This window comes from Delphinapterus leucas, chromosome 3 (genome assembly GCF_059928025.1).
Source record: "Delphinapterus leucas isolate spDelLeu-1000000601 "Yukka" chromosome 3, BTC_Dleu_Yukka2, whole genome shotgun sequence".
In the NCBI taxonomy this organism is placed as follows: Eukaryota; Metazoa; Chordata; class Mammalia; order Artiodactyla; family Monodontidae; genus Delphinapterus; species Delphinapterus leucas.
In genome coordinates this window covers 130,917,266-130,933,155 of record NC_143131.1, presented here as the reverse complement: position 1 = coordinate 130,933,155, position 15,890 = coordinate 130,917,266, and the positions used below count along the sequence as shown (strand labels likewise).

General features: G+C 44.8%; 1 protein-coding gene across 2 annotated transcripts in view; it reads right to left on the bottom strand.

Moving 5' to 3' along the window:
* Window positions 1–15,890, bottom strand: part of GRIA1 (glutamate ionotropic receptor AMPA type subunit 1) — a 144,236-nt gene that overhangs the window by 46,271 nt on the left and 82,075 nt on the right. For both annotated transcript variants that reach the window (XM_022590199.3, XM_022590200.3), the window contains exon 10: window positions 74–272. In XM_022590199.3, coding sequence (XP_022445907.2) covers window positions 74–272 — 199 coding nt within the window. The remainder of the gene's footprint in view (window positions 1–73; window positions 273–15,890) is intronic.

The window sequence follows — 15,890 nt, the reverse complement described above, 5'->3', positions numbered from 1 at the left end:
AGTGAGAAGGACATTTTACTGACAGTAGTGGTTCCCTTTTGTGGAAGTGCCCTGGGACAAGGGATGTCCCTACCCTGAAGAACTCCTTCGTGGATCCCGCTTCTAGGGTCCCGTAAGCGATTTCTGTCTGCTTCGCTAGGTCCTCGGCACTCTCAATGGGAGATACCATCCTCTCCACGGTCAGGAAGGCGGCCAGGTTGGCTGTGTAGGAGGAGATGATGATCAAGGTGAAGAACCACCAGACGCCGCCAACGATGCGGCCGGACAGGGACCTGCAGCCCAAAGGGAAGAGGTGTCAGAAGCACAGAATCAATTACAGAAGACTGTGGGGAGGGGCCGAGGGCCAGCCCCAGCCCATCAGCAGAGCTGTCAAGCCCTCTTGCACCCTTCTCTTCTGTCAGCAGGGTGTGAGAATCCAAACGTCAGAGTCTCCTGTGCATTTTCCTTCCTTACTGTGGATAAGGACCTGTGGGGTTGCCATCCTTCATGGGTGAGACTGCCCTGCAGGTACATCTTCACGCTCACTCTCACACATACATACACATCGAGACACGAGACACATGCCAGCAAAGACACAGATATGTCAGCATTTGCCCGCAAAAATCACAAACGTGTATAAACGTCCTGTTACAAGCAGTTGCATATATGCCAAATGCATGTGCATACATATATAAACGCAATGCATTTACACAGATGTTGCACACATTTGATTATGTCCAGAAATGTTTCCAGACTGCCTTCTCGCCACTGCCCTCCTGTCTGGCAAAGGCCGCCAAAATGATGGATTAGAAGGAAGGGAAGGGAGAACATTTTGGAAATAAAGACGACACTAGCACTCCATCCAGCCACCTTGGGGAATGTCACTGTTGAGTGCAGGCACGGTTCTCCTCCTTATCAAAGAGAAAGAGAATTTGGCTGAAATAAAAGACAAAGGATAGCCTGATCTGGATCAAAATGGCAAATATGACAATCATATGTGAGACAAGAAACTTATCCTTGATTTTTGGGTCCTGTTCTCTCTCATGCCCAAAACTGTGAAGAGAAACGTGACCAGCCAAGAGTTCCACTGTGATTGTTTGGATTTGGCTAGGAGACTTCAAGTCCGGGGCTTCCCAAAGATGTTACCAATGATGTAGATATTATATGGGGTGATTTTATGTGGTGGCTAGACATGGCATCGGGCCATACTCAATGAGATAGTGATAAAGTTATTTGCATTCCATTACTCCTTCCATGCTGCTCAGTTTATTAAGGAAGTGTCATCCTGGAGCTGCTGTGCCCTTAAGCCCTTTATAACATGTGCTCCGACAGCCTCAAGCTCAGAGGTGACAACGCCTAACTAGAACCTCATGCTTGACATCGAGAGCAATCACCAATCCAAACCGTGAGTTTTATGGATAAGGAAACTCAAGAGTCCCAGATCCTACTGACTTGGGAGCAACACCCAGGCCTGCCGGCTTGCTTGATTGTTGAGACTTTGTCAGCCCTCTGTGTGTTATTCCCATGTTCCTGTCTGTCCTACTTTGTTTCGGTTTCTGAGAGACTCCTTTTCACTTCAGGCAGACAATGCTCACCCCAAGAAATCCAACGAATACTTGTTATTGCTTGCTATATAGAAAACACTGTTCCTAGATGCTTCACAGGAAGGGGGAAATAAGAGGAGACTTGTTCAAAGGAATGAGAACAGGAGAGTGCAACAAAACGATGTCCTTTGAAGAACAGCTTCAGGAAGAGGGGAGACTCTACAGGAAGAAAAGGCTTGGAGAGATATGTTCACTGAAGGTCTGATGTGAGGCTTGTGCCTTGTGACCTGAGTGAGGCGCATTTGGCAGAAGTTGCAGGAAACGGATGCTATCTAAATAGGAGGAAGATACTTTTGATGGGCAGGGTAGTACAACAGTGTCTATCCTGGGGATGAGAGTGAGTGTCCCTATTTCTGAAGATGTTCAAGTGATAAACTATTTATAGCGATGTTGTACTTGGTGCCTACCCTTGGTCCTCCAGGGTACTAAGCGCTGGGGACACAATAATAAGCCAGACAGAGGAAAGGCCAAGCATCACGTGGGACCAGAGACCAACTGCTTCCTCTTAACACTCCTCCCATCTCTGAGACTGTGTGATTGGAAATCGTACATAAGTAGATCAGGATGCATGGCTTCCATTGGTAAGTCAAGCAAGATGTGGTACATAGAGGCAAAATCATTTTCCCAGTGCCCCAGGACTAATACACAGTTATACTCGAGATCGCACCCGTCTTCTGATAACTTGTCCAGTGCTCTGTTCACCTTAAGAGACAGCAGATACAAGTGTCCAGGCCCGTGTGAGGATGCTGCTGCTTTTCCAAATCTGGATGATCACAGTGGCATCTGACCTGGACTTCTTGCCTCCATTCAACCCCCCTACCCCCCATCCTCCCACTCCTCTGCCGAATCAGTTCTCGACAAGGGAGCCTGCATGATCTTTTGGAAAACGTTGATTACATCTTGTTTCTTCGTTGCTTAAAACCCATCAAGGCCCTCCTCTTACACTTGGAATAAGATTCAACTCCTTGGCCCGCTCTCCAGTGCTGTCCCACAACGTGGATTCTGTAACTCTGGTCACTCTGGAATTTGTTTGATCCTTTATACTCAGAAGGCTCTCACCCTTATCACATGCTGCTCTCTCCCGTGATCAATCCATCAACCCTGTTCGTCCTTCAGACCTCATCCTAGTCATCACTCTTTCAGCATTCAAGCACATGACTCTCAGAGCCCCGTGCAGCTCACATTGCAGCTGGTGTCTGACATCTATTTGTGTGACTGACTGTCAGGTGAACCCCTAGACCACACGCACTGTGAGATGTGCCATGTTGGAGCTCTAGCACCCAGCGCAGAGTTAGCCTCAGTAACAAGCGAACGCACAGATGCCACCTCTTTTAGAACCTGATGGTTACATTCACATTAGATTCTAGAGCCCAGGAATAAATTTCAGGGCCAGGAGAATTCTAACCTGCTGTGGTTCAGGATGTCTGGAGTCATGGTTTCAAACTGTGTGTTCAGGATGGCAACATTACGTGAACCGAGGGACCCAGCTGAAGTATCCCAACTTGGGGATCTATCTGTTGAAGCTCAAAGGCCTCCCAAGAAAGGTCCAGGCTTATGGGTCCTTTTTCCTGTTCTTTAGTATTTATTTGCTGGATGTTGAGAGGAGCTTACCCTGCATGGTATTCCCTACATCCCTGCCTACTTAATGAAGGTAGCAAGGAAAAATTCTTCTGCTTCACAGCCAGCAGAATAACTGTCATTGTGGAATAACTGGAGGGCTGGGGAATAGGCTCTTCAAAATGGGACATGATTCCAATGCTTCATTTGTATTCAATTTGTAGTATGGAACTTGAGTGTGAGTGAACCCCCTCCTTCAGTTCAGACCTGGCACAGGCAAAGCTGGGCCTCTACCCAAGAACTCTGTATTTTCCCAGCTCCATCCCAGAGGCAGCCCTTCACTTATAGCCCCACAGCCTTGGCAAACTGCCTGTCTAGCTGGGCCTCAGTCTTCCACTTCTGTTTAATGGGTGAGACTAACCCTACTTCATGGTGAGAAACCAAAACTTTCAGACCTAGAAAAACTCTTAGTCCATTCTTTTCCTTTAATGGATACAAGCTATCGAAACTAAAATGGTAGAGGGGAAAGTACAAGCTATCGAAACTAAAATGGTGGAGGGGAAAGTACAAGCTATCGAAACTAAAATGGTGGAGGGGAAAGTACTTTGAAAAGTGCTGTTGAAACAGAAGACACTATTTTTTATGATGATGATGATCCCCCCAGGGGGTCACAGGGCAAAGCATCACTTTTCTTCGTAGGGATGGCACAGCTGTAATCTGAACCCCTTAAAGGTCTGCCTAGTCACCTGAATTTTATTGGTCTCATAACTTGGCATAGCTCTTCCCCAAACTCCCTAGGTGATCAAGGAAACCCTTATGTTCCTCCAGAATGGGCCACAATTTATGTGGCTTGTTGGACCTTTATCATACTTGAACTTGATTCATAGCTCTGTGAAGTGGATGGGAGAGGGATGAATGCCCCCATGTGGCAGATGCAAGAACTGCAGGTAAGAGATGTAAAGGGACTTGCCCATGGTCGCACAGTGAGGCACTGGCAGAGCTGGGACTAGGACCCAGGACTTCATATTTCCTGTCCAGCACTCCAGCCACTGCAGAGCATTCCCCCTTTCACCGACTTCTGATTCGTCCATAGATGGACATGGACTTCCTCACCCCATGACGGTTCATGATGTTGGATCACAGCCAACACTCACCTTTCTTTTTTTTTGTCTTTGGGACTATTTTGATTGATTGATCAATTGATTTTTATTGAGGTATAGTTGATTTACAATGTATTAATTTCTGCTGTACAGCAAAGTGATTCAGTTATACATATATATACATTCTTTTTTTAAAAAAATCTTTATTTATTTATTTTTGGCTGTGTTGGGTCTTCGTTTCTGTGCGAGGGCTTTCTCTAGTTGTGGCAAGCGGGGGCCACTCTTCATCACGGTGCGTGGGCCTCTCACTATCGCGGCCTCTCTTGTTGCGGAGCACAGGCTCCAGACGTGCAGGCTCAGTAGTTGTGGCTCATGGGCCTAGTTGCTTCGCGGCATGTGGGATCTTCCCAGACCAGGGCTCGAACCGATGTCCCCTGCATTGGCAGGCAGATTCTCAACCACTGCGCCACCAGGGAAGCCCCCATTCTTTTTTCATATTCTTTTCCATTACGGTTTATCACAGGATACTGAGTATAGTTCACTGTGCTATACAGTAGGACCTTGTTGTTTATCCGTTCTATATATAAAAGCTTACATCTGCTAATCCCAACCTCCCACTCCATCCCTCCCCCAACCCCCTCCCCCTCCCCCTTGGCAACCACAACTCCATCCTCTATGTCTGTGAGTCTTTTTCTATTTCATAGATAGGTTCATTTGTGTCATAGTTTAGGTTCTGCATATAAGTGATATCATATGGTATTTGTCTTTCTCTTTCTGACTTACTTCACTTAGTATGATCATCTCTAGTTGCATCCATGTTGCTGCAGATGGCATTATTTCCTTCCTTTTTATGGCTGAGTAATATTCCATTGTATATATGTGCCACATCTTCTTTATCCATTCCTCTGTTGATGGACATTTAGGTTGTTTCCATGTCTCGGCTATTGTGAATCATGCTGCTCTGAACATAGAGGTGCACGTATCTTTTTGGATTCGAGTTTTGTCTGGATATATGCCCAGGAATACTCACCTTTTGTAATGCTCCCTGGAACCTTTGGGATCCACACAAAGCCGTTTAGCCACCAACATCTCCACAGAATTAGAAACCTGTTTGCATTTGTTTTTCATTGCTGAATAACAAATCACCACAAGTTTAGTGACTTCTAACAGCACTCATTCATTACCTCCTAGTTCTGTAGGTCAGAAGTCTCGGTGAGGGTGTCTAGATTCTCTGCTCAGGGTCTCACCAGGCTGAAATACAGGTGTTGTTTGGGGCTGTGGTTCTCATATGGAGCTCAGGGTCTTCTTTCAGGCTCACTGGTTGTTTGCAGAATTCAGCTCCTTGTGGTTGTGGGAACGAGGTCTTCTTTTCTTTGTGGGCTGTCAGCCAGGTGCTGGCTTCGGCTCCCAGAAGCCACCTGCATTCTTTACCATGGGCCCCCGCCACATTCAAGCAAGACAGACGGTGGCAAATCCCTCTCATTCTTTGAATTTCTCTGACTTCCACTAGCTGGAGAAAATGCTCATCAGATTGGGTGACGTCCACCTGGATAATCTGAAAGCCAGCTGGCTTGGGACTTTAACTACATCTGTAAAATCTCTTTACAGGAGTGGCTAGGTTAGTGTTTGGATTACCAAGAGACAGCAATCTTTAGAATTGCATGCACCATACTGATTATTCATTCATTTTACAAGCATTGCTTGTATGGCAGGCACTGTTGGTCACAGGGGAGATAAAAGTGAATACACCACAGCCTTTCCCTTCCAAGGAGAAAGTGGGAAGGCGGTGGGCAAACATGGGCTTTGGTGGTCAGACACCTGATTCTCTGTAAAGTGCTGTGTACGGAGCGTAACGATCACTCAGTAAAGCCATTATCACCATGTTATATCCATATCATAAACAGTCATTATAATATTATGTTAATTATGTGACAAGTAAGAAAGCAGCACTAAGGGAACACAGAAGGGCTTGCTAGTTACTCTGTTGGCAGAGGGGTGGGGAAAAGTTACTGGAGGAGGAGAAAGTTGTGCTAGGTTTTGAAGTATGAGTAGGAGACTGCCAAGCAGAACAGGTGCAGGGGTGGGAGGAAGCAAGATGGATAGAAATAAAGAGGAGAAGGTGAGTGGGATATCACCTCCTCTGTAAACTTCCCCACCTTTGCCAGCAGAGCACCAAGCAGCCCCTTCTGTATTCCCGTTACACCACGATCATTCTGCTCTTAGGATTCTAACCACGTTGTTGTGATGATTTAAGATGTCACTGTGATTATCTATGGTATTTATTAACATTGATGATGATGGGTTGAACTAAAACAGAGCCCACAGAAATTGGGAGAAGCAGGATGACTAAAGAGGTGAAGACATCAAAGTGATAGGATTTGGCGATCCACGGGGGCAGAGGCAGTGAGAGAGGGAAATGCTCAAATGCCGGTCCACATCCACCGAGTGAATGCATCCAGACATGGCCTCCGGAGCCAGATGCTGGCCGCTAGATGCTGCTCTCTTCTGGCAAAGGCTGTTTTTTTTTCTTTGGTTAACGAGACACTGAGCATATCATTAAATGCATAACTTGATGCCAGTAGAAGAGAGTAAAGGTCTGTTTGGACCATCTTTTGGGTTCTGATAGTTAGCATTACCTTTCCTGGTTGTGGATTCGGATTCACCACAGACCTTTAAACGTATACTTCTAATCTCACAGCTTGGATTTGTCTTTCTAGACGAGGGGCCAGCATTCTTTTGTTTTTTGTTTTTTTTTCTGTAAAAGGCCGGGTAGTAAATATTTCAGGCTTTGCGGGCCTTATAGTCTCTGCTGTTGTAGTGTGAAAGCAGCCACAGACAGGATATACACACGTGCACGTGGCCGTGTACCAAACAACTTGCATCACAAAAACAGGCAGCAGGCTGGATGTAGCCAGTGGCCTGTAATTTAATGACTCCTTCCCTCAATCCTACTCTGAGTCTGAGAGACCTTGGATCGAAGTGAATACACGACTTAGACATTTTTTATCACCCATCCAGTTGTTAGTACCTGCCCACAACCACCCAGATAAAGTACTGGAATGATTCATTTGCCAGTTACTTTTGTGCTTTCCTCAAGCAGAAGGGAGAAGGCATTGGTTAAGAGAATGGGCTCAGGGGCCACACACGACAGGATAGCATCTCCTGCCTCATTACTTACTGGTTGTATGACATTGGGCAAGTCATTAAAACTCTTGGTGCTTGTTTCTTTACAAAATGGAGTGTTAGTACTCATCTTAAAGGTATTCTTCATAATTAAAAAGAAAAAAAAATACCAGTGAAGCATGTAGCTCTGTGCCTGGCAGAGAGAGCACTTCTGCCAGGATGGAGATGTGCAGACAGTGTTTGGCGCAATGCCCTGGCTGGAGGTCGGGGAGCAGGTGCTATGGCCGGGGGCCTTCCGAAAAGTAGATACACGGGGCCAGTGTAAGGAGTGGAAAGTTATTAAACAGGAATCAGTTTCTGATCTCACCAATCTCCTCTCCATGACATCTCTGGCAAGGGGTTGGATATGGACATTTCTTCTTTATTTCAAAAGCATGTCCTGTCATCCCCAAGAGGAAGGAGACAGAAGGGGCACCTCCTGTGTGCCTTCATTCAGCTGAGCTCGAGAGGTCACTGAGCTCAACCTGTTTCCCTTGGTCATCTGCTTCAAATGGCTATTTTTAAAACGTAATGGAAACAGAGGCATGAAGGCAGAGGCTCAGATGGTCCGTCTCTAAATTACGGGGAGAAAAAAAGGTCCATCTTGACTAGTTACTCAGCTGAGCCATGTTCAGAGAGAGAGGCTCACTTGGTATCGGGCATCAAGGTTCTCAGACTGGGGTAAATAGCTCCGGGCAGACGCAACGATTGCACTGATGAGGCACTTCATCCGAGATGCTGTGTCTGGGTGGCAAAGCATTCCACTTTCACCAGCTGCAAATCACTCAGCGCTTCCCTGGCAGAGTAGGAGTGAGGCATGTTAATTGCCCAGCTGCTGGTCACTGTGTTCCAGCCCCGCAGGAGGGGGCGGGCCCTGGACTCCTGTGCTGAGTCTCAGGGTGGGGAACTTGGGGGTTGGACAACAAGCTCCAAGGAAAGCCCGGCCCTCTGTAAGCTAGTGTGCACTGTTGTAGAATTTGCAGAGCTATGTTTCAAAGAGGGATGGTTTTATGTTCCTATTATTTTCCATTTAGGTAAGCTATGGGAGTGTAGCGTGGGCACAGTTTGCAAAAGAATGAAGATCAGTTCGTTCATTTTTAAAAATTTACTAATTCTTTGGTCCACTCTCTAAGCTTCAGTCTCCATATCTGAAGATGGAGATACTGAATTCCATGTCATGAACTGTGAGACTCTGATGAGCAGGTCATGTTTTGCATCTAGCACAGATACAGCAGGACTCAAGATGTCACCTGTAGTGATGCTGCGGCTGCTATGATGATGACGGTGGTGGTGGTGGTAGAGATGATGATGATTTCTTCTGGAAACACTCCACTTCGCTTCTAGGCGCCATACTCTCCTCAGTGTCCACCTACTTCGCAGGTTGGTCCTGCTTAGTGTCCTTTGCTGGTTCTTCCTTTCTGCTTAAGTCTTAAGTTATTGTTGTGTGCAGAACTCAGGCCTTAGCCCTCTTCCCATCCCTGTCTACCATCTTTCCATAGATGATCTCTTCCAAGCCCATGACCTTTATATACATAGATGCTAAGAACTCCTAAATTTCAATCTCCAGTCCTTCTCCTGAACAGGAATTATTAGTCTTCTCCATCTTCCTCATTTCAGGAAATGGCACCACTGTCCCCACTGCTGTTCAAACCAGAGGCCAGGTCGACAGTGCTGACTTATCTTTTTCCCTCACCTTCACCTCCAGTCCATCAAATCCAATCATCCCCCATAGTCAGTGGTAACGTTCTAGATACTAGATATTAGCATCGCATTTCCTTGCTTCTTCTCTTGACCTTTTACAACCCACGTCCACACAATAGGCAGAGGGACCGTTTAAAACTGTAAGTAGGATCGCGTTGTTCCTCACTCCACTTAAAGTCTGTCACGCTTAGAAAATAAAATCCAAATGCCTTGCTGAGGTCAACCTGATCTGGCTCACCTTTAATCTCATCTGGTACCATCTTTACTGCCATGGCTCTGCTGCAGCCTCATTGGCTTTGTTGCAGTTCCTAGAACACACCAAAGTCTTTCCCACCTTAGGACACTTGCAATTGTTCCCTCTGCCTGGAACTTACTTCCCTGAAATTGTCCCAAACCTCCCTCCATGTACCCTTCAGGTTTCTGCTCAAGCATCATCTCCTCAGGTACACCTCTTCAAGTATTGTCTCTGTTCTCCATCTCTCTCATCCTACCCTGTTTTTTTTTTATAACATTTATCAAAGTCTAATGTGATCTTTAGATAATCATATACTTATTGATTTGTTTATTCATTATTACCTGTCTCCTTCCACTAAAATGGAAGTTCAGAGAGGGAAGGGGTCTTTGTCATTCACTGCTATATCGCTGGCACCTAGCAGAGTGCCTGGCACATAGTAGGTGCTCATTGAACATAGGCTGACTAAATGAATGATTACACAATGTTTATTGAGTACTGACCACCTACCAAGCCTGATGAGAAATACTTAAAAAAGTTTCTTCTTAAGAAAATCATGTGAATGTGATGAATGTGACCCACACAGAAGCAACTGTGATACCTGGACTGGGTGAACAGCACGGGAAATCACTGATTAAGTGCTACGAAAGTGCACAGGTGGGGAAAGCCATGCCCAACTGGGAAACATCTGGAAAGGTGGGCTGAAAGAGGAGCCGTTTGCCTGGGATATGCAGGGCAGGCAGGCTTTGAGCACTCTGAAATAGACAGAAAGGTATTTCCTGGAGCAGGAACAGCTTGTGCTATGGTGTGGAGATGGGACAAGAACGTGCCCAAAGCACATTAACTACTCAGCAGCCCCTGTTCCCTGAGCACCAGCTTGGAGCTGGATACTGCATAAAATGCTTGACATTCGTTCTTCTAATCCCCATCACTTCCTTCAGGCCACGTAGGCATATCCCACCCCCCTTCTGATAAATGAGGAATCTGAGGGTCAGAGAGATGAAATAATTAAGCTCACAAAGCAAGTGATGGAGCTTGTATGTGAACCCAGGTCCATCGAATTCCATTGGTGTGATTTCATTGTGCTGAAAGGGGGTCCAGCTTGAACCAGGACCACCAACTCTCTCAAGGTTGACCTTTTCGGGTCCCAAGCACCACTTAGCCACAGTTCCTAGACACAAAGGAATGGTGGCACCACACTTGTATTAAAAATGGGACTTCCTCCACATACATATTTTGGGGTAAGTTCTTAGAAGAAACCACTCTTTTTATAGCTAGCTGCCTGCTGGCCAGCCCATAATACTCAAACATATGTTTTCCCTGTATCCAGAGCCCTCCCGAGAGCTCCTACTCTTTGCTGATCCACCAGCTGTTTTCAGAAGTGAGATGGGTTCTAGGGGCCTGGGTCCCTGCCTCAGTGGGCCAGGTGAGGGCCTGAATGGTCATCTGTGGCCTAACCTATCTGGCACTTGAAGTCCTTAGAGTGGGCAGCAGATTTAATTGTGGGATGCTGTGGGCTTTTTAAAAATAGACCCCGACCCATTAGCAAATGGGAGAGAAAAATCACAGCGCGTGCTTCTCCTTTAGTTAACATTTGGTTTGCTCCAGCACACGGCGCATATTACAAGGAGTTATTTTACTTAAAATAACCAGTTGAAAATCCTCATGTGTCAGGTATTTTTTCACCCTACCCAGTTCCCTGCAGACTCAGACCCTCCCACCCACGTATCCCCAGCCAAGCTGGCAGGGCAGCCCTGGAGGCAGGGAACAGCCTCCCTTCCTTCCCTCACCCCAAACCCTCCCAATCATTTCATCAAAGGAACACTCAGTTCTGAGACATTGAAGACAATTATGAAGTAGGAGTTCAGAAGCTGTACTGACCTCCTGTTCCACCCCTTCTGTTCATTAACGGTGATTTGAGGCAAGTTATCTCATATTCCTGAGCCTCAGTTTCACCTGTCTGTGAAACGGGGATAATAACAGGACCAACCTAAAAGCATTGTTGTGAGGATGAGCTGTAATATGCTTCACTGGCCACTTGGACCAGAGGAGATACCTGGTACAAACAGCTACTACTCTTCTGAAATGAAAGATGCCATGGCAAGAGGTTTTCAATTGCTGTTTCAGTTGTGAAAAACCAGGTTATAAAACAGACTATACTGTATGGCCACATTTGAAAACTCAACTTTGGCGGAGATGAGTGTTTGGAAGTACTACAAGAGTCAGCCAGGTGGCTGGATTATGGGCTGTCTTTTTCTCCTACCTTCTTCCTTCTCTTTTCTGATTTTCTAAAAGAATACCTATAATAGTTATAATACATAGAAAACCTAGAATATAGTAGTTAAAATTATGGACTATGGGATCATCCAACCTGGGCTCCAGTCCTGACTTCTTCTCTTACTGTGTGACCTTGGGACAGTGCCTTAGTCTCTCTGAGTTTCAGCTCACTCATCTGTAAAACGGAGATAATAGCAATACCTCCTCCTGTCGGCCATTGGATACTGTTGTTAATCTTTCCTCACTAATTTGGTGGGCAGCAGGGGGTCAGGAGGAGGGACGGAAGGGACTGATGTAGATAGGGAGGTGAGGGACAGTCTCTCTGGGCAGGTGACATTTAAGCTGAGAGCTGAGAATGATCCAGATTGTGTGAAGAACCTGATGGAGCAGCGTTCTAGACAGAGGAGATGGAAAGAGCAAAGGTTTGAAGGCAGGAAAGGCTTCGTGTGTTCAAGGTAATTGGCAGCCATAGGATGAGTCTGGAGAGTGAGGAAAGGACTAGATCAAGCAGAGCATCTGAAGCCAGGGCATGGACTCTGTATTTAACGATTAAAAGTCCAGCTACTAGTGTCACCTCCTCCAAGAGGCCTTCCAGACTGCTGCTTCCTCCCCTCACTTCTCATTTCTTTGAACTCTTCTGTTTTCCCCTTCACAGTACCACTCCTTCTTCTGCTCTTTTGCACTGTTAGCACTGCATTATATTATTAAATCATTATTAAATCATATAATATTAAATCATTATGGGATTTTAGACTTCTTCATAATTCTCTAGAACCCAACACAGCCTCAACATGTGTTGAGTGAACTTGAAACTCCTACGTAGGCATTTGTAATGCCTTCCTCTGAGCTACCTATAGAAGAAAATATTTCTTAAGCTAATTAATAGCAGAATCATGATTGTGTGAGGAATCACTTATTCTATGAGGTCACAAACTGATTTCAAAACTTTAGGAGCACCCATTTTTGAGAAACTGATATCTTGGATATATCCATAACTCTTACATAGTCATAAAATCATGTTTCCTCAGAATCTTCGCTCTGCAAAGTGGTGGTCATAGAGCAAATTGTTGCCTAAAGTTATAATAATAAAACCGTGTTTCTTTAAAAATATTGTAAAAGACCGATCACAAATTTAGACCGAACTGTAAGGTAATACATGGGTATTGTTTTAAACCCATAAGTTTGTGGTAGTTTGTTACACAGCAATAGAAAACTGAAGTATGACTGGAAATCACTATGCAGTGATTTAAACCATCCATTTAAACCAGGTTCCTTTAAATCATCTGTCTCTTGTCTGCCGTTTGAGGATGGCTACAATAAATCCCTACCCCAACGTCTGTTCTAGCCTAGTCCTCTGCTTTTCCCCTTTATGTTCTCTGATGGAAGTCAGTGGTTAAGAGTAAAGGCTCTAGTAGTGTCAGCCTGCTTGGGATCAAAAACCATTCTGCCAAGAACTAGGTGGTGACCTTGGACAAGTTTCCGAACCTCACTGAGCCTCAGTTCCTCACCTACAAAATGGGATGTGGTTGGCAGAAAATCAGCCCCCCAAACACATTGTGCCCCAATCCCTAGATCCTGTGAATGTGTCCCATCCTATGGTGAGAAAGACTTTTGGGATAGAATTAAGGTTAGGGACCTTAAAGCAGGGTGATTACCAGGTGGACTCAGTGTAATCACATTGGTCCTTCCAGGAGGAAGAGAGTTCACCAGAGATGAGATGAGGCAGAGAATAGCTAGGAGAGACTTAGAGCGTTTAAGAGGCTTCGTCCTCCATTTCTGCCTTTGAAGATAGGGAAAGAGGACCATGAACCAAGGAATGAGGAAGCTGGGAAGAGCCCTGAGCTGAAAGCCAGCGAGGACCGGAGTCCTACCACCACAGGAGTTGAAAATTGCCAACAACCTCATGGAACAAGGAAATGGATTTTGCCTTAGAGCCCCCTGAAAGGAACAGAGCCCAGCTGCCACCTTTATTTTAGCCCAGTGAGGCTTGTACTGGACTTTTGACCTACAGAACTGTAAGATGACAAATGTGTGTTATTTTAAGCTGCTAAGTTTTGTTACAGCAGCAATAGAAAGTGAATACAGGGATGCTGTGAAGAATAAATACATGTATATCATGTAGGACAGATACGGGCATGTAGGAAGTGCCTAATCCGTGCTATTTTTTCTCGCTGTTATTTTTATAAGTCATTCACTGCTTGGCCACACTCATCTTCCCTGTCCAGTCTGAGTGCTTTCATTTGTGCATACCTCTTATCTTCTTCTTACTTCTCTACGTATGACCCCAGATATGTTTTCCAACTTCGAAATCCATCTCAGATGACATTTTCTCCAAGATTTTCCCAACCCCTTCAGTCAGGTGCAGTCTCTTCCAATGCAGCACCTTTTCTTTTGTCCCTGTGCTAGCTATTATGTTTGTTTAAACCCTAGGTTGTATGAAGGGTTTTCTCTCGTTATTAAGTTCTGTACGCTATGGTGTGTTATGCTGTGATCACAAAAGATCCCCAAATCTTTTCTTTGAACAACAGGTGTATTTCTCTTTCGTGAAATTTTATTTTATTATGGCAAGAATTTTATTTTATCATGGCAAGAATAAAATTTTTATTTTATTATTTTATTATCTCAATATGAGATCTACCCTCCTAACAAATTTGTAAATATACAATACAGTAACCTATAGGTGCAATGTTGTAAAACGGATCTCTAGAACCTACTTGTCTTGCTTAACTGAAACTTTATGCCCATTGACTAGCAACTCCCCCTCCCCCCTCCCCCACCCACTCCCTGACAACTACTACAGCACTCTGATTCTTTGTATTGGATTATTTTTAGACTCCTCATATAGTTGGGATTATGCAACATTTGCCCTTCTGTGGCTAGCTTATTTCACTTAGCATAATATCTTCAAGGTTCATCCGTGTTGTCACATACGGCAGAATTTCCTTTTTTAAGGTCGAATAATATTCCATTATGCGTATATACTACATCTTCTGTATTCATTCATCCATTGATGGACATTTAGATTGTTCCATATCTTGGCTATTGTGAATACTGCTGCAGTGAACATATCTCTTTCTAGATCTTGATTTCAGTTCTTTTGGATAAATACCCCGAAGTCGGATTGCTGGATCATATGGTAGTTCTATGTTTAAGTTTTTGAGGAACCTCCATACGATTTTCCATGGTGGCTACACCCATTTTGCATTCCCATCAGCAGTGAATAAGCCTTCTAATTTTTCTACATCATTGCCAACACTTTTTGTCTTTTCAGGTATATTTGTTGCTCATGCCACATGTGTATAAGGCAGGTTGATTGGGGGCTGTTTTCCCCTCAACCCTCCCTCTGGAGCCAAGACTGACATAGCAGCTGTCATCTGGAACGTCCCCAGTTGCATGCTGGCTCTTAAAGTTTCTTCCCAGTAGTGGCACATACCACTTCCGTTCATATTTCATTGGCCAGAAGAAATAAAATGGTAGCACCTAGCATCAATATGGAAAGGGATGAGCAATCCTACCCTGTACGCAAGAGGAAGAGAGCTGGGTGTATCTACTGGACAGCATTCATGGCAACCATGAGTTCTTACCCAGAACCATTTCCCAAGAAGAAGTTTTCATCACAGTTCCCATTTTACAGAAAAAGAGCTTGAGACTCGGTGATTGGTCATATATTTTCTAAGTGATAGGATTGGAATTAGGACCCAACTGCCCTTCCATCCTTCTTTCATCTCTGCTGCAATTCTGTCGCATGCTGTGATGTACCTGACACTGTGCCAAGGATGCAGCAGAGAACAAGCTCTCCTCCCTCCCTGCTCTCATGTTCTCCTTCCAGGCCTCCTCTCTCTGCCTCATGTGCTACCTGTTTTTAGAGTTGTCCTCCTCTACCTCTGCACAACTAGATCACAAGCAACTGGAGGTCAGGGGTAGGATCTTCAGCTTTGATTCCTTTGTCGTCCCTAACGTATTAGGCACTCAACAAATGTTCCTTGGATTAAACATAGAATTGAAAACAAAATTCACTTTAGATGGCAACCATTTGTTCTCTGCTTATATCCCCCGACATGTGTTCCCCAAACTAGTGTGTTAATAGAGATTTGCATGTGCCTTCCTAGTTTATTATAGAGAATTTAGCTCTCTATCAGCATATATTTGAAAAAGAGATTAATAAGATCATCAGCAATACACCTCATAAGTCACTCTGAAAATTGCCAAAGTAGTTTCATAGTCTCTCTGTTTCTTTCCAAGAGATTCCACTTCTTCCAGTGATTTGTACTAAATTGA